The following is a 19,764-nucleotide window of genomic DNA, read 5'->3' on the forward strand; positions in this document are numbered from 1 at the left end:
GGCTAACAAGCCCCCTTTTTTGGGGAAATGGTAGGGAATTATACCCTGGGTTTATTTTGGAAGTTCTCTTGAGACACAAGTTTAGAATGTCATGGTAACACTGTCCAGCTTCAAAGCACTTTGCAAACATTAAACTTGACTCCTTTACCATAAAAGAAGTTAAGTATTTTTTATTTATTTTTATAACTGAGAAAAATAATTTCAGATTAAGTGAGCCATTACAATATATGGCTGACATTCTGGGTTAATGTATCTGCCTAGCATATCATACCCACTTTCCAGCAACTTTGTCCTCACATATCCATTAATATGTCCTCACTTCCAGAAAACTTCCTTCTTCTTACCCCTTCTGTAGTACCCAGTGCTTACTCCTATCAGGACATTTTATTGTAAATTACCTAAAATCCAGGTAGATGAACAGAAGATACTCAAAACATAGGCATTTCTTTATTCATATTACAATGTATAGTTTTTCCTAAACACAGAGGAAAGTATATCTATAGGGATTATGTAAAGAAAGATGTAGATTGGAACAAACTTATTTGTAGTACTAATGGACACACTAATTTTCATTGTTGAAGTGAGAAGTTTTCACTTAATATTTAATTTTTAATTTAATATTTATTATTTTTAAGTAGTTGTACAAAAGGATTTCAACTCATCATGTCTGTTTATGAGTATAATGCACTTAATCAATATCACACTTTTCATAATTGTCCTCCACCCATTTATGAACCCCACCCACACCCTCAAAGTTACCTAGAGTTCCATATGTACATTGATTATTATTATTATTTTATTTTTTGGTTGATCATGGGGCTTGAATTCAGGGCCTGGGCACTGGCCCTGAGTTGTTTTGCTCAAGGCAATGCTCTATCACTTTGAGCTGCAGAGTCACTTCTTTTACATTTATTTGTCCACCCTTTCTTTCTCTCCATTCATCTGCCCTCTCCCACTTGCCCAACCTCATCCTTTAGCCCTGACAATGCACATGATCCAGTTTCCTGAGATTCACTTGTTAAACTATAAGTTAATTGTTCAAAAGAGTGATGCTACTGGAATCCTCCCCTATATATATCATACTTCAGTTAATATGTTTGTGTATAAATGCGTATGACCCTATATATATTTTCATATCTGTTTATAATTTTAGCTATCACAAAATGTCTTAAATTATTTGACATTTCAGAACAAGTGCAATGCATTCAATCATATAATTCTATGGAAACATATACTTGTCTCAATGTCATTGTGAATATGCTCTACACTTACCTTAGCAGTTCCTGAAATCCAAATGCTAGCTGTTTGAAAGGCTAAATTGGTGATAAAATCACTTGTGTAGTATTTTCTTCCATCAGGATCAGATAGTACAATCTCAGGTGGACCACTGGTCTGCCATGTGACCCGAAAAACAGTGTCATTGCCCACACTGGAATCTATAATCACAGTGTTTTTCAGCTGGTGGTAGGGTTCAATAGTTTCACCCAGACTTTCAAGCTGTTGAATAAAGCATAGATGTTAAATTTTCTACTGTACACATAATAATTGTTTTTCTTTTATGACAAACAAAAATGAACTGGTAACATAACAGTAATTTAATCCTGACATGTTCTAGTTATATAAATATTTTTCATATAAAAATGCTTTGCCAAGGTTAGCCTGATAGAGTGGCTCAAGTGGTAGGACAGCTGCCTAGCAAGGACTAAGTCCTAGGTTCACATCTCAATACTGAAAAAAAAGCCTTTGACAAAGCAAAATATTATGTATTATATAAGAAATTATAAAATACTTTGTTCTAGCTAGCGCAAGTACTACTTCATTATTGACATGAAATTAAAAAAGTTAGATGCTCCTCTGTTTTCTTTATCCAAATAGGCATTAGTCTCAGATCAGAAATTATATTAATAAGCTTTAAAATCTTTTGTTTATAAGTATGCTTAAATATGCATATAAAATTTAAACATGTAGAATTTTAAAGGTTTAATGAGTGCTTAGATGAGAAATTATGTTTTGATACATTTAAACAAAATCACTAGCATACACAATAAGCTCATATTCTCATATTTACATATGAAAATATGTGCTCATGTCTGTAACATGTATATAAGAGTGCATATGTATACCTGGAATTGTGCTAAGTGTTTCACATATATTATCTTACTTGATCTTTGCAAAACCCTCTGAGATAAGTACTCTTGCTACCCAGATTTTACAGATGAGATCACTGAGGTTTAGAGAAGTAATTTGTCCAATGTCAGCTAGCAAGAAGGCCAAAGTAGGACAAAAAAACCAGATGGGTTAAAATCAAAGCTCCTACATTTAATCATTTTGATTTAAGTTGAATACGAGTCTGTAAAATAACTGCAAATTGGTATTTTGTAATAACACTTTGTATAACTGTTCAAACCTAGACAGCATATAAATTAATATTGAAACAGACAGCCCAGATACTCTGTATTATTTGTTCAAACCAATTTCACTAATATTTGTGGACTGCCAACTTCTGTGCCCATTCTGGGCTGGGGCCTGGGATGTTGAAGAAGCTTTCAAGATAGCTTCAGCCCTAATGCAGTGAAACTGATGATCCATGAATAGGGAGAAACAACTAACACTGGTAATGTTAAGGCTAACTTGAGACCATATAAAGAATAGTAATATAGTAAATTCTTGTGTGTGTGTGTGTGTGTGTGTGTGTGTGTGTGTGTGTGTGTGTGCGCGCGCGCGTGCCAGTACTTGGGTTTGAATTTAGGGACTAGATGCTGTGTCTGACCTTTTTTGTTCAAGGTTAGTGCTCTAGCACTTGAACCACAATTCACTTCTGGCTTTTTTTCCTGATTAATTAGAGATCTGAGTCTTATACATTTTCCTGCCCTGGCTGGCAGATCTCAGCCTCCTGATTAATTAGGATTACATGCATGAGCTACTAGTATCCAGCTAAATTTGTTTTTGAACACTTTTTATTCCATGTTAAGAAGTTAGTAGCTAGTTTAAAAGGTGTTGAAGACTACCTGCAGGAATGCCAACTATAGTCTAATATATAATATACAGTTATTTATAATCCACATTTTACTTCTTTTTATTTCTCTTAGTTTAAATTTATTTTGAGCTGATAAATACATAAAAATCATATGGATTAATATAAAGCAATGTGATATTTAGATACACGTATTACTATTATGTAGTATTCAAATCATGTTGAATTTTTATCTCTTCAAACATTTGTTTCTGGGGGGGGATACTTGTTAGTCAGGTGCTCTATCACTTGACCCATACCTCCAGGCTATTTTGTTTTAGTTATTTTTCAGATAGAGTCTTGTGGGGTTTTTTGTGTGTGTGTTTGTACTGGCCTAAGAACACATTCCTTCTACCTAAACCTCCTGCATAGGCAGATTACAGATTTGAGCCACTGTGCCCAGCTAATTGATCATTTTTTATGGTGAAAACTTTCAAAATCATTATTTTTACTCTTTTGTAATGCATACTATATTATCATTATCCACAGCCATCCTGCTATGCAATAACACAGTGGGTCTTACTCCTATCTAATGAAAACTTAGAAGCCCTTGCTCCTGATCTCTCCAGTCTCTGGTAGACACCATTCTAAGTTGCAATAAATATACAATGCAGATATATCTTCATCATTTAATTCACTTATTTTAGATATATACCCAGCATATCCAGTGGGAATAATAGCTGTATTTTAAATTCTTTGATAAACCTACTTCTGTCTTTCCTAATACTAATTTACATTCTCATCAATAGTATGGAAGGGTTCCTTTTTTCCTTCATCCCTATGCTTGTCTACATATGTGATCCTTTATCTTTTTGATAACAGCCATTCTTATTGGAATGAGGTGATACCACACTTTTTTGTGTGTGCTGGTACTGGGGCTTGAACTCGGGGCCTCACATTTGAGCCACACCTATATTTCTGGCTGTTTCAGTGATTACTTGGAGATACAGGTTTCTTTGATTTGTCTGCCCAAGCTGGCTTTAAACTGAGATTCTCAGATCCTAGCATCCTGATTAGATAGGATTACAGTTGTGAGCCATCAGCACCCCATTAGCTGTGGGTTTTTTTTGGGTCCGGTTGTGGGGCCTGAACTCTGGGCCTGGGCACTGTCCCTCAGCTCTTCAGCTCAAGGCTAGCGCTCTACCACTTGAGCCACAGCGCCACTTCTGGCTTTTTTCTTTTTTTGCTTATGTGATGCTGAGGAATCGAATCCAGGGCCTCAAGCATGCAAAGCAAGCGCTCTACCACTGAGCCACCTTCTCAGCCCCTAGCTGTGGTTTTAATTCATATTTCAGGAATGTTTTTTCTTCCTGTAACTGTTTGTCATGCCTTCTTCTGAAAGATGCCTATTGCCCCTTTTGAACTGAATTATCTTTCTGTCAAGTTTCTGGAGTTCCTTATGTGTTTCAGATATCAACTCAAAAGTATACTGTCTCCCAGTCTGCAGGTTTATCTTTGTACTCTGTTGATTTTTTTTTTTTTTGCTGGGTGGGAACTTTATAGTTTGATGTAATTCATTTGTCTAATGTTTCCATTTTTCTCTGTGCTCTTAGAATTTTATTTTTTTAAAAGCCATGTTCATTACAAAGTCTGGAGGTATCGTAGATATGCTTTCTCCTTGTAGCTTCATGGTTTGGAGGTTTATATTTAAAACGTTAATCCATTTTACTTGACTTTTGTAACTGGTAAAGGATCAATATGTTGTTATCCTTTTGAGTGTTGATATCCAATTTTCCTGGCACTATTTATTGAAGACTGTTATTTTTTCCTGTAAATGTTCTCAGCCTTTTTTTTTTTTTTCATCCTGGGGCTTGAACTCAGGGCCTGAGTGCTGTTCCTGAGCCTCTTTGTGCTAAAGGTTAGCGCTCTACTACTTGAGCCATGGAGGCTTTTTTTTTTGAGTAGTTTATTGGAGATAAGAGTTTCATGGGGACTTTTCTGCCTGGGCTGGCTTTGAACCATGATCCTCAGCTCTTAGCCTCCTGAGTAGCTAGGATTACAGGCATAAGGCATAGACACGTGGCTTTTAGCCTTTTTAAAAATCAAGAAATCAGTTGGCTAAAGCTGTATGAATTTACTTCTAGGCAGTTTATTTATTCCATTTTAGGATCTTTTCATGTCAACAGCATGCTATTTTGATTACCATGGTTGTGTAGTATATTTTGAAGTCAGGTAGTACATTGCCTCCTGCTTTGTTCATTTCTACTCATAGTGGTTGTGACTGGTTTTCTTGGTGTTTCCATACAAATTGTAAGATTCTTTCCTGAGTTCTGTGTAGAATGTCATTCATATACCGATAGGAATTGATTGACTCTGTAAATCATTTTGGGTAGGATGGAAATTTTAACAGCATTCACCCTTCTAATTCATGAATACAGAATGCCTTTCTATATTTTCCTATCTTCTTCAATTTCTTTCATCAATATTTTATAATTTCATTTTAGAGAGCCCTCATTTTTGGTTAAATTTATTCTTAGGTATTTATGTTATTTCCCTTCATTTGTAGGTACTATAAATGAGATAGTTTTCTTAATTCCCAGTTCAGACAGCTAAGTAATAGTATATAGAAACATGATTGATTTTTTTTAACATTCAGTAAAAAAATTGGCACATTTACTGTATTTATTAGTTCTAATAGCATTTTGGTGGAGTCTTTGGGGTTTTCTATATGTTTGATTTCAAACAGTGACAAATGGACTTCCTATTTTTCCATTTTGGGGGATATATATTTGTTTTCTTGCCTGATTGTTGTGACTAGAGCTTCCAATACAATGGTGAGTAAAAGTATTGCTTTTACTAGATCTTACAAAGAAGTTTTCAGCCCTCCTCATGCAGTGTTTCCTGAAGATTTATTCTATATGCCCTTTCTTATGCTGTGAAGTGATTCCTTCTATATCTAGTTTGTTCAGGAGTTTTAACCATAAAGGGATATTGAATTTTATCAAATGCATTTTCTGCAGGTATTCATTCTGTTGATGTATTAGCAATTTAATTGATTTTTCAAGTTGTATCTTTGTCCAGTTCTAACAGTAATAATCTTGATTAAGTGTATGTACCTGGGAGTTTGTTAGTCTAGCTAAAACCATGTATATTTTGGAGAACTAGCTCTTCATTTTATTGCTCTTTTCTATTTTCTCTCTGGTTTTACTCTGATGTTTATTATTTCTTTTCTTCTAATTTTGATATCTATCTTATTTAATTGCTATAAACTTCCTCTTTACTATACCTTACAGGGTTTGGTATTTTGTGTTTCCATCTTTATTTGTTTCAGAGAAAATTTCCTTCTTGAGTTCTCCCCTGACCTATTGGATGTTTAAAGAGTTGTTTAATTTCCACATATGTGTATAGGCTCTGAAGAATTTTTATTGCATTGTGATTAGAAAAGATAAGCAATTTCAAATTTTAAACTGCTTGTGGGTTATCTGTTAGTCTATTGTATGATTTATCCTTGTTGGAAAAAAAGGTGCATTCTGCAGCTGTTAGAATGATCTGTAAATGCCTGTTAATACCTTTGGTCCAGGGTATAGTTTTAGTCTCCTTCCTTGTTGATTTTCTAGCTAGATGATCATTGCACTGATGAATTATTAAATATTAACTCACCTACTATTATTTTATTAATTAATTAATTCTTTTTGGTTAGCTGTGGGGCTTGAACTCTGGGCTTGGGCACTGTCCCTGTGCTCTTCAGCTCAAGGTGAGTGCTCTACTGCTTGAGCCACAGTGCCACTTCCAGTTTTCTAGTGGTTTATTGGAGATAAGAGTCTCACGGACTTTCCTACCCTGGCTGGCTTTGAACCGTGATCCTCAGATCTCAGCCTCCTGAGTAGCTAGGATTACAGGCGTGAGCCACCAGCGCCAAGCTACCTAATATTATTTTATTAGAGTATTTTCACTCCCTTCAGGTATTAGTATTTGCTCTATTTGTGTGTTCTTCTATTGGGTACATCTGTTTTAATTCCTCTTGCTAATTTTACGTTTATGCTATTATATAATGACCTTTCTTGTCTTTCCTCCCTCATTTTTTATTTTAGAATGTTTCATCTGGTATAAATATGGAGTTCACAAGTAAATAGAGTCCCTTTGCCTTGGATATCCAATTACAGCCCCTTTGCTTTCTCATTTTATGCATGTTCTTAGAAGTGAAGTGAATTACTAGAAAACAGCAGATAGCTGGTCTTGGGATGTCTTTTTTTTTTTTTACTTGAAGAATTTAATCCACTTACATTTAAGGTAATTATTGCTAGATAATTTCTTTTTACAACCCATTTTTTGCTAGATAATTTCTTTTTACAACCCTTTTTGTAATTTGGTTTCTCTTTTTTTTTTTTTTTTTTAGTACTGGGGTTTTTTACTCAGGGATTTAACGCTTAAGGAAGATGCTCTACCACGTTAGCCATATCAACAACCCTTTTTTATTTTCTAATTACTTTTCCAGTAGGCTCTCCTGGTTTTGCTAGAGGTTAACTTCATAGTAAAATCCTCCTGCCTATTTCTCACATGTACCTGGAACTACAGGTGCTCACTACTTTGCCTGGCTTGACTATTGAAATACAGTCTCACCAACTCATTTGACATAGCTGGCCTTGAAATACAATCTGGAATTATGTCACAAACCATTTCTCCTAGTCCTTTTTCTAGTTTTATTGTAGTTTCTTTCTTCTTTCTTTCTTTCCCTTTGTTTGTTTGTTTGTTTGTTTGTTTCTTTCTTTCTCTGTCATAGTTTTAAAAAAATTACTATAGCAGCATGTTTTAATTATTACTTTCAGTTTGACAATTACAGATTTGTATTTTGTGGCTTACCGTGAGGCTTACAAAAATCTCCTTTTGATTACAAACAAAGCTATTTCAAGATGTCAGCAAAATCACATGATCACAAACTTAAGAAAAAAACAAAAAAAGAAAGAAAATAGAAAGCTTTGCACTTGCATTCCTTTTCTTCTCACAGTTTGAGGTTTTGACATCCCATTTCACTTACTTAGCTTTCTAACATATTGATGCAACTATTTTTAGGGTTTTTTTTACCCCGCTTTTAGTTTTCAGACTTCAGGTATGAGTGGTTTTGTGTGCCACATTAAAAATATTAAATTGTCCTGAATTTGTCCTTATACTTATTTATTCACAATGACTTTTATATCTTCTATGTTTTCTTCTTACTTCTTAACATTTTTTAAATTTCATTTTGAAAAGTATCCTTTATTATATATTGAGAGACAGGTTTAGTGGATGTATTTTTTTTAAGCTGTTGTTTTAAGGACTATCTTTATCTCCCTCATTTATAAAGGTGAGCTTTGGTGAGTACAGTAGGCAGGTTTTCCACTGCAGTGCTGTCAAAATTCCTCCTGGCTGTCAGATAAATTGGGCTACCCTATGAGTTATTTATTTATTTATTTATCTTCCTGCATAGAGAATGTTCTGTTCATATTTAATCTTTGGGAGTTTGAGTATAATATGTATTGAGCATTTTTAACTTCTAATGATGGAATGGTGATTATTGCCTTTACTTTGTACATATAATCTTCATGTTAAATATTTCTCAGCAGTAATTTACTGAGTTCATTGTTTACATGAAGTCATTCACTTTGACAGCTTCACTAACCATCTGTGAGGGAACTACAGATGAAATTATTAAGTTATGTCTAAAAATATTAGCAAAAACTTTTATGATCAAAACCAAGTTGTGTTAAAGAGCTAGACATTTTTAGAAGTTAATGAAATTGTTGATAGTCCTTATTCAACAGAGGAGCTTTAAAGGTGTTAGAAGCAAAAACAAAATGCAGGTGATGAAAAGTTAGTAAGGAACTAAAACTAAGTATTGTTTCTTAGTTTTATTCTGGGCCTAGCCTCTACTTCACCTCTGTCTCTACTTGTATTTTGAGCCCTCAAGACAAACTAAGCTCTCTAATACACCTACTCAAACTAAAGGAACCTTTACAGGGAATGGTTCCTAGACCCAAGAAGCACAAATAGTCAAGTAAAAATGAGCTCTGGCTTATTACAGAACTTTTACACATAGATTACTACATATTTAAACAAGGTTAACAACGCATTAGTACAATTCATCTATGTTCTTCATTTCCTGACATCTCCCCCATTTATACATATAACATGGAGAAAACGCTGACCTGAAGAGTTTGCTGAAAAATATCTCCAGTTCCAGAGGAAATTCTACTGAATGCATCAGTCATGCTGTTGGAGTTTGATTTATCTGGAACAAAGAACTTTAAACCTCCTAAAATACATAAGGTTAAATGGACAAAATTAAATTATGGATAAAATGTTAAAAATGAAAAAAATACATAAGATTAAATGGAGGGCTGGGATGTAGCTCAGTGGCAAAGCGCTTGCCTAGCAAGTGCAATGTCCTGGGTTCAATTCCAGTACCAAAAAAGAAAAGACAAAAAAAAATTAAATGGATAAACCTCTAAAATATATTAAGATTAAAATGGATAAAATGTAGCAAAAATAAAAAGTTAGGTCTCTTGCTGTAATTTTTTTCTTTGCATCGAAGTGTAAGTTTTGGGAAAGTAGGAACTATGGTTGTTTTGCATAATCTCTATGCATCCACATGACTAGTAGCCTGAAGAGGATGGCTTTTTCTGTACTGTCAGGGCCTGACTTTTTTTTTTTTTTTGCTCAAGGATAGAGCTCTACCACTTAAGCCATACATAGCTCTATTTCAGCTTTTTGGTGGTTAATTGGAGCTAAGAGTCGCACAGGTATTCCTGTCAGAACTGCCTTCAAACCCAAATCCTCATATCTCAGCTTCTTGAGTAGCTAGAATTATAGGTATGAGCCACTCACGGGTACCTGGCTCTTCTCTTTTTTTCCCTTAAAATAAGCCATAAAATCCGAGGGTTTTTGTTTTTTGTTTGTTTGTGTTGTTGGGCATGGGACTTGAACTCTGGGCCTAGGCACTGTCCCTCAGCTCTTCAGCTCAAGGCAAGTGCTCTATCACTTAAGCCACAGCACCATTTCCAGTTTTCTTATGGTTAATTGGAGATAAGAGTCTTACATACTTTCCTGCCCAGGTTGGCTTTGAACTGCAATCCTCAGATCTCAGCCTCCTGAGTGACTAGGATTATAGGCCTGAGCTACCAGCAGCCGGCTTATACAATCTGAGTTTTATGGTTGTGTTTTGAATTCAATATGCCTCCATCAGAAAGAATGACACTATCCCATTTGTTAGGAAATAGAAAGATTTGGAAAAAATTGTATTAAGTGAAGTAAGCCAGGCCCAGAGAAACACAGGTCCCATGGTTTCCCTTATTTGCAATAACTAGTATATGTCTAGGACAAGCAGAAAAGCTCAAAAGCTATGTATATATGACCATATAAGATGATGCTAAGCAAAATGAACCCCAAGATAGGGACACAAGAGGTTTTATCTTTCTTTTTGTTATTTTTAATGTATTTATAATGTATTATGTGATTTTTTTTGTTTCTTTGTATGTTTCTCCCCAATGGTATAACCCCCATTTTCACTATAGTTGATTCCGGTGCCCTGCATCTTGTGTATACATTTTTCTAATTTGGGGAGGGGGCGGGAAATAACAAAATGCTGAAATAAGGATACAGGTTGACCCATTGTAACAATGAGATGTACAAGACACTGTATTGAAGATGAATTTTACAACTTCGGGGGTGTGGGAAAGGAGTTGAGAAGGTGGGAGGGAAAGGATGGTAGGGGGAAAACAAAGGAGGAGGTAACAACGCTTGATAAGGAAATGTACTCCTTACCCTACTCATGTAACTGCAACCCCTCTGCACAGTATTTTTACAATAAAAATATATACAAAAATGCTGTAAAAGATAAGGTGTTTTAGAAATGTTTTTTAACCTGTAAGATGTGACAGTGTCTCCAGTTTTCCAACCACAGACGAGCCCAGGGCAATGGCATGAAGGGTGGAGCCACTGCTCAGCACAGTGGGCAAGCAGTCCTCCACAGGCTCATCATCTCCACCGGTCACCAGGATAATCACTGAGCCGTAAGCTTTTCCATTGAGCTTTTCAACCACCTGAACAGAGAGCATCAGACATTTGGAAGAAGAGCTTCAAACTGTCTCACTGAGCTGAAGAATTCACTGTCATTTTACATTCCCCACCAGTGGAGCATATATCTCTTCAAGGTCCTTCACAGTTTTCTAGGTCCTTGCTCCTCCCACATGCAGCCCTCTCCTCACCACTTCACGGCCCTTGTCACTCTAATGTGCCATGATCAGTTTGCTTCTGGGAAGAAACATTTCCTCTTTGTATCACTATGATGTATTCATAGGTTAGAACAGTGTCTAGAACAGGGATACAGAATATGTTACTGCACAGGAGCCTTGCCTCTGAGATACAGTAAGTGGACTGAGAGCAGTAGTTCTCAAGCTTAGCTACACATTAGAATTAAATGGGAGTGGGGATTTAAAAACGTTAATCAATTAAAAACTGTTACACACTTGATCAGTGAAATCAGAATATCTGGGAATGAAACCCAAGCATTGTTTTGTTGTTATTAATTATCATTTTGATGTTTAGGATCAAACCCAGGAACTCATGAATGTCAAGCACTTACTCTGCCATGGAGCTATACTCCCAAACTCTTAAGTGACTTTTAATCAGGTGGTTTTAGTGGACAGGCTAGGCTGAGAAACATTTGACTATAGGCAGTGACTACCACAGCTGATGTCTTGTTTGCATTGAGATGCTTGACATATGGGTCCATCTTAGATTCCGAGGTAGATGGACTCTGACATTTTGGATACGTATCTCTGATCTTAACTGTCTCTTACATAACTATAAGCAGCTACCATACATGCCAGTTTGGAAACCCAAGGATAGCAGTAGCCACAGCCGGGACAGTATCAAAATAAACAGGGACAGTTTATAAAGTGCTTAGTTGGTTTGCCTTGATCATTATAGTAATTAATTAATTCATCCTCTAAGTGAGCATTAAAGCAACTATTACATGCCAAGTATTTTTCTAGGCACAGAGAATACCATGTGAACAAGATATGATTCCTGACTTTATGCTGATTCATTACTATTCTCCAATAGTTGAGGTGACTGTAATCACATTGCAAAAGATCACTCCTAATCAGAAGGAACCTTGGATATTAAATGGAAAAGCAACTCATGATGGTGGTGATTGCGGCTTAGGATACTCTACCTCAAATCCTTTCTTAAGCCCAGAACAGATGCTGGTTTCTGCATCAGCTGATACAGTGGTTGGCAAATATGAAACCAGAAGTTTTCGGTCATCATCACTGTTAATTTGGCGTAGCTGAGTTTTGATCTCTCCTTTGCTATTAAAAGTAGCAATGGCCACAAAACTATGAATTTCAACAACCTGCATTAGGTAAAATTCTGCTGCTTGTTGTAGTTGAAGGAGTCTGTCAGCCTATGTTCCAAAAAAGGAATAAAGAAATGGAACAACATTTGAATGATAGACAAAAGTATAACCAAGTAATTCACTTAGCAAGTATCTCTGCTAATTGTTTAAATATACTGCATCATACTATTTTGGGTTGTAAAGAATGATACAATGCTAGAATACCTTGATTGATTGCAGGACAAAACACATGCTTTGAAAAAAATGCAAGGTTTGAGGGAAGAGAAATTGGTTGTGAACAAATCAAAGAAAGGTTGGACAAATGGGATTGCATGAAACTTCAGAGCTTCTGCATGGCAAAGGATATTAAGTTAGCAAGATCAATAGAAAGGACATGGATTGGGAGAAGACTGCCACTAGCCATCAATGGACAAGGGTCTCCTATCTAAAATATACCAAAAAATTAAATCCCCAACAAATCCTCAAAGAAACAACTGCCCGATTAATAAGTGGACTAAAGACTTAAAGAGAAACTTCTCTGAAGAGGAAATAAGAATGGCCAATAGACACATGAAGAAATGCTCAACTTCTCTAGCCATAAAAGAAATGCAAATCAAAACAACATTGAGATTCCACCTCACCCCAGTTAGGATGGCTATAATCAAGAAATCTAGTAACAACAGATGCTGGAGGGATGTGGCCAAAAGGGAACCCTACTGCATTGCTGGTGGGAGTGTAAACTTGTTCAATTGCTTTGGAAAGCAGTATGAAGGTCCCTCAAAAGACTCCACAGAGATCTTTATGACCCAGAAATCCCACTTTTGGGCATTTACCCAAATGTTCACAAACAAGACCACACTAAAGCTACCAGCACAACTATGTTTATCGCAGCATTATTCACCATAGCTAAGATATGGAACTAACCCAGATGTCCCTCAGTAGATGAATGGATCAAGAAAATGTGGTATAATTACACAATGGAATTCTATGCCTCCATCAGAAAGAATGACATTGCCCCATTTGTTAGGAAATGGAAAGACTTGGAAAAAAATTATATTAAGTGAAGTAAGCCAGGCCCAAAGAAACATAGGTCCCATGGTTTCCCTTATTTGCAATAACTAGTATATATCTAGGACAAGCAGAAAAAGTCAAAAGCTATGTACATATGACTATATAAGATGATGCTAAGCGAAATAAACCCCAAGATAGGGACAGAAGATGTTTTATCTTTCTTGATGTTGTTTCTAATGTATTTATGATGTACTATGTGATTTTTTTTGTTTCTTTTGTATGTTCTTCCCCCATGGTACAACCCCTGTATTTGATTCCAGTGCCCTGAATCTTGTATATTTATTTTTCTAATTTGGGGAGGGGAAAGGAAATAACAAAATGCCGATATAAAGATACTGGCTAACCCATTATAACAATGAGATGTACAAGGCACTATGTTGAAAACTTTGGCGGGGGGTGGTGGTGGGATGGAGGAGGTGGAAAGGTGGGGAGGGAAGGGGCTAAACAAAGGAGGGGTGGCAACGCTTGATAGGAAATGTGCTCACTATCTTACTCATGTAACTCATGTAATCCCTCTGTACAGTATCTTTACAATTAAAAAATATATACTAAAAAAAAGAAATTGGTTGTGAACAATCTACAATTCAGAATTTAAAGATCCATGAATCTTGTCAAATGCTTTTTCTGCATCTATTGAAAGGATCATGTGGTTCCTGTCCCTGCTTCTATTAATGTGTTGAATTACATTAATTGACTTGCATATATTGAGCCAGCTTTGCATCCCTGGAAAAATTACTCCCCCCCCCCATAATAAATCCCCAAAGAAGCAACCGCCCCATTAATAAGTGGGCTAAAGAATTAAAAAGAGACTTCTCTGGAGAGGAAATAAAAATGGCCAATAGACACATGAAAAAAGTGCTCTACCATTGAGCCACACCTCTATCTCTGAAGAAATATGTGTTTTTCCTGAAATATTTGAGAACTGATTCCAGTCATTGTGCCCCTTTATCACTGTATACTTCAAAATGTATTCTAAGTACAATGATGTTTTCTTATATAAGCATGATGTATTTATCGTTGGCCATAAAAGAAATGCAAATCAAAACCACATTGAGATTTTATCTCACTCCATTTAGGATGGCCATTATCAAGAAAACAAATAATAACAGATGCTGGAGGGGATGTGGCCAAAAGGGAATGTTACTACACTGTTGGTGGAAATGTAAGCTGATTCAGCCACTCTGGAAGGTAGTATGGAGGTTCCTCCAAAGACTAAACATAGAATTCCCCTAAAGATCCAGCAATCCCACTCCTGGGCATTTATCCAAATGATTACATGCTAGGCCACACTAAAACTACCAGCACAACTATTTTTATTGCAGCATTATTTACCATAGCTAAGATATGGAATCAACTCAGATGCCCCTCAATAGATGAATGAATCAAGAAAATGCGGTATATATACACAATGGAATTTTATGCTTCTATGAGAACGAATGATATTACCCTTTTCATAAGGAAGTGGAAAGACTTGGAAAAAATAGTATTAAGTGAAATAAGCCAGAAGAACATAGTAAGTAACTAAGTAAGCCAAAGAAACATAGGCTTTATGGTTTCCTTCATTTGTAGTAATTAGTATATGCCTAAGATAATTCTGGTAGAGAATCATAATAGCTTGATAGCTATGTACATATGACCATACAAAATGATGCTAATTGAAATGAACCCCAAGACAAGGAAACAACAGGTCTTTTTTTTTTTTTTTTCGTTATTGACCTTGTTGTCACCAATGTACTGTATCTAATTCTTTCTTCTTAGTTTATTTCATTTTCCTCTTTCCATTGATTTAGCCGTGGCAATCACTGTCTTTGATTCTGGTACCCTCCATCTAGTATATACATTTATCTGATTTGGGGAAGGATAAGGGAATAACAAAATGCTGAAAGGAGGACAAAGGATGACCCATTGCAACAACAATATTCACAAGACACTATGTCAGAACTGAACTTTACAACTTCGGTGGGGGTGGAGGGGATAGGGAAAGGAAGGGATAGTGGGAGAACAACAAAGGAGAGGTAACAATGTTTGACAAGAAATGTATTCATTACCTTACTCATTTAACTTAACCCTCTGTACAGCATCTTTACAATAAAATAAAATGAAAAAGATCCATGGAAAGCTGGCACCTGTTCAAGGATTAATGTCCACCTGTTCAAGGATGACTAGACTGTCTCCAACCCAGGTATCTACCTTAATATCCAGACCCACATTCCACACTTCCCAGGAAACTCTACTAATTTAATGTCCTATTGACTTTTCAAAATCAATACACTTTTAACTCAACACCTCCTTTCTGAAATATTGTTTTTCGTACAAATTGGGAAGTAAGTAGAGTGGCAAAAAAGGACTTTGAATCCTACTTTTATCTTCGCATTATTATGTGATGATAGAAAAATTACTTCTATTTTTATAGCTTTGGTTTTCTCATCTGCACAATGAATACTGTGTAAGCAAAAAAAATATAACAATTATTGCCATTACCACCATCATCAAGTCATCATTCCTAATCAACACCCAACTAAATGAGCCAGAAATCAGGGGCTCTCTTTTACTGTTTGTAAACAGTAAACAAACTATATCTTTAATAGATCTATCAAGTTCATGTCCTAAATTTTTCTCAAATCCGTACCATATCTTCATTCTATTGATCACTTCCTCAGATCTATCTGCTTGTTAGTTATAGCCATACTAGACAGATCTTCTTTTTAAATAAGTCCTTTTGACTTTGCCTCTTGGCCACAACAAAATCTTTCCATTCTAGAAATGTCCTCCCTTCTCCTTCCTTCACCTCGCCTAACACAACTAATTATCTTTCAAGATTCAGTTCAAGTCCACCCTCATAGTGAAATCTTCTTCTATAATAGTAGGTGCCACTTTAGTAATGCTGCCACAAAAACTCTAAGCCTTATGGGTCCATATCATACTGCAATGTAAATACATGACAATAAATTGTGTTTCAAACCAGATGCTGTTTCTTGTTCTTTCTGTAACATCTAGGCCACCACCTGATAAGCGTTGAGCACCTGATAAATGAATTATTGACCAAGATAGGTCAAAGACAATACTCACAGGAAAAGGGAGGAAAGGTTTCCTTGCTATGAATGTGTTACTATATTATTTCCCTCCTATATATTTCATGTCTTCTCTTGATTATAAGCATTCTTCCCTTTCATTCCATCTGTTCTTGCTTAACAGATACAGATAACCAATATAAGTCACCCAGAGATTATATTTGAGGAAACCATGCCCTAGTCAAAAGCAGTTAGGCAATTTGACAAAATTACTCAATAGTGATTGTACTTACTAATGGTGTTCCCATATTAGAGAGACAAGTCAATGAAGACATATATATTTAGGACTATAGATCTAGAGACTAAAGCAAGTTCTCTGCTTGATCAGTTCTCTAAGTAAAATATGGCTATCACTCAAACTTCAACCCCCCTAATTTCCTTATTGCCAGTGGTAATGTTCTGGCAATATTTAATAGCTAGCCTTATTATTATTATTTTTTTTAGAAAATGAGCTCTAATCTTGGCAATTGCCAGTTTCTTTGGGATAAATATTCTTACCACGGCTGACCTCAAGCTGTTAGTGTGACTTCTCTGAATGCCAAGGCGGGAGGGGACATTTGGTAGCACACCTACGGATTAAATAGACTAGGAAAATCTTAGGAATATAGATCCTTGATCTATAGTGTTTTTGTAAAGGGCTGGATGTTAGTTTATGATTTTATGAGCCATAAATTTTGGGTTTCAACTATTATAATAGTTTTGAAAGTAGCAATAGATAATATATAGCAAATTAGTTGATATATTCTAATTTTATAAACATTGAAATTTGAATTTCATACAAAGTATTGCCATAAAATACAATTCTCTGGATTTTTTTCTCAACTATTTAAATTGTAAAACCACTGTTTGCTATGAGCTGTGAAAATACAGGTTGTTGAACAGGCTTGGCCCATGGGCACAGTTTGTTGTTCCTAGGCTCAGGTAAGAGTTAAAACAAAAGAAAACAGTAAAAACAAACAAACAAACATTGTACTTGCTAGGCACACACTTTGCCACTAAGCTACATCCTAGCCCTTAAGTAAAATTTATATGGTGCTGGAAGTGAAACTAGACCTTCAGATATGTTCAGTATCTACTAACTGAGCAATATTCCCCATGATTCTTATTTTAATAATGCCTATCTTCAACAACTGAATTACATGTTTCCTAAAATCTTTAACAGTTCAATGTTATGGAAGTAGGTATTACTATCCTCATTTTACAGGAAGAAAATGTGTGTTTCAGGAAAGTCATCTTACTTTTGATTAACAGACTGTAAGTGAAGGCTCCAGAACTTTGCAACCCCCTCTGCAAGCTGGTGTTTTCCAGAATGGGTTTCCAGAAGACTTCTACATCACCAGATGACTGAGATAGAGTCTTCTATCAACAATGATGTAGAAGATAAACACATAAGGGACATGCATGCTTATTTTATATTCAGTTTACTGTCTCTATGAGGTGTGATCACTAATAGAATGTGACCAGATAGTGGCTGTGAGTCAAAGTTGGTTGGAAAAAATGAGGGTGAAAAGCTATCTGTGGATTTTATTTATCTAATTATTGCAATTTCTGTGCCACATTTTGAATTTGTTTTTCTCATCTCCAAGAAAATAAGATGCTTTTGATTGTTCCAAACCTTCATTCACCCAACCTCATTCTTAGCACTTGAAAAAATAAAAATAATTTAAACCTGATAGGAGAAAAGATGGTTTACAATTACTTTAGTTCAAAATGTTACCTCCGCCATCTTGCTAGACACATCTAGCACTAAGCAGACCATTTTGTTGCCAGCCTGTAGGACAGAGAATGTAGGTGAAGGTGGAAGCTCAATCCCATTCATGGGAGAGCTTTGATTAAAGTCATCAGAATCTGTGATTACATCCCATGAGCTTCTGAGGCTGCACATTTGGTTCTGTAGGTTTGGAGCTTCTTGGTTGTGGGTACTTGCATTACAGAATTCAACCACCTGGAACAAGAGCAAAGTCTATCAAAGATTAGAAGCACTCCTCCCAGACCAAACATACTTCTCAACCTCAGGCAATTAAAGATAAAAGAAAGGGTAAGCTAAGAGGGCGGTGCTACTTCTTCCTGCAAAAATGACCATGAGTTTGCAAATGAACTTTGGCAAGCCTTGTGTGAATTGCTAGCAATCTGTATTAAAGTTTATTTGTACATGGGTAACAGATAGCATATCATGTACATATATCATGTACCTATGTAATAAAAACACTCTCATGATTTCTTTAGCATGAAATTATGTTAAGGAAACACCCTGGGAGATGTTATATTGGCTAGCCTATTCTTTGGAATCATATTAAATGATAAACTTTTTATAGATTAGTAAACATATATTATCTAGTTCAAATATTGACCTCTGTAAGCACAAAATAGAAGGAAAAACAATTGTACTTTCCTGAAACCCTCCTCATACTTAGAAATATAGGATAACTCATTTAATGATAACAAAACTATGTCAGCATTCCATTTTAGATATGGTTTGTATTATAAAATAAGTGATCATAAATTTATTCCCATTGGCTCTATTCCTACAAGAACTGATACTTCCTGTTTACAGTGTGGGAGTTCAGAGCTGAAAGGAACCTCTGGGCTTTCTAGTCCCATCTGTAACATTATAGACAGGAAGCTGAAGCTTTGAAAGGTTAATGCCTGCTTTGGGTATGAATTTCTCAGTAGGGTGGGAGACAGGTGCAGAACCAGCTTTTTTTCCCTTCAGCCCGTGCCCCCCATTTCATGACTATACCTAGACAAATGTGAATTCATGATTGCATAGTTTTTGTATGTCTCTCAAAAGATTATAAAGCGTATTCCTAGCCAAAATGGGTCAAATATGGGTCAAATAATATGCATCAAATACTGGAACTAGATTGGCTTAAAATGTGAAAGGTCTAAATTAAAAATGTAATGAATAGGACAAGGGAAACAAAAAGTCAACTTGAAGTTACAAATGACGTCTATCCTTGATTAAAACCAGACTGAAGGAAAAGTTACCTAAAATATTAACAAACAAAAACAAAAGTAATGCTTTAATCTCAGCAGCATCTTTCAGTCATGGAAACAGAAAACTCAATAAAGGTACCTGCCCACTACGCTCTCCCTGGGCTCTGGGAATTAGGTAAGTACATGCAATCAGGAAAGCAGACTCCAAAGAAGACTGGGTAGTTAGATCCCTCCTTTCTGACTCCATGTTCTCTCAGAGAACAGGCTTCTAGGAAAAATTAGGCTATTCATACAACTTTCTTCACAGAATATGAACTGGCCAGATAATAAAAGACACCCATTACAGAGCACTCTTTTTA

General features: G+C 35.8%; 1 protein-coding gene across 1 annotated transcript in view; it reads right to left on the reverse strand.

The window, feature by feature from the left end:
• The window catches only part of Clca2 (chloride channel accessory 2), a 35,746-nt gene that overhangs the window by 8,086 nt on the left and 7,896 nt on the right, over positions 1 to 19,764 (reverse strand). Inside the window, exons 6-10 of the mRNA XM_042684718.1 lie at positions 18,186 to 18,413; positions 12,165 to 12,395; positions 10,851 to 11,028; positions 9,136 to 9,242; positions 1,273 to 1,497 (exon numbers count right to left, since the gene is read on the reverse strand). Coding sequence (XP_042540652.1) covers positions 1,273 to 1,497; positions 9,136 to 9,242; positions 10,851 to 11,028; positions 12,165 to 12,395; positions 18,186 to 18,413 — 969 coding nt within the window. The remainder of the gene's footprint in view (positions 1 to 1,272; positions 1,498 to 9,135; positions 9,243 to 10,850; positions 11,029 to 12,164; positions 12,396 to 18,185; positions 18,414 to 19,764) is intronic.

Source organism: Dipodomys spectabilis, unplaced genomic scaffold (genome assembly GCF_019054845.1).
Source record: "Dipodomys spectabilis isolate Male_0828 unplaced genomic scaffold, ASM1905484v1 ptg000002l, whole genome shotgun sequence".
NCBI lineage: Eukaryota > Metazoa > Chordata > Mammalia > Rodentia > Heteromyidae > Dipodomys > Dipodomys spectabilis.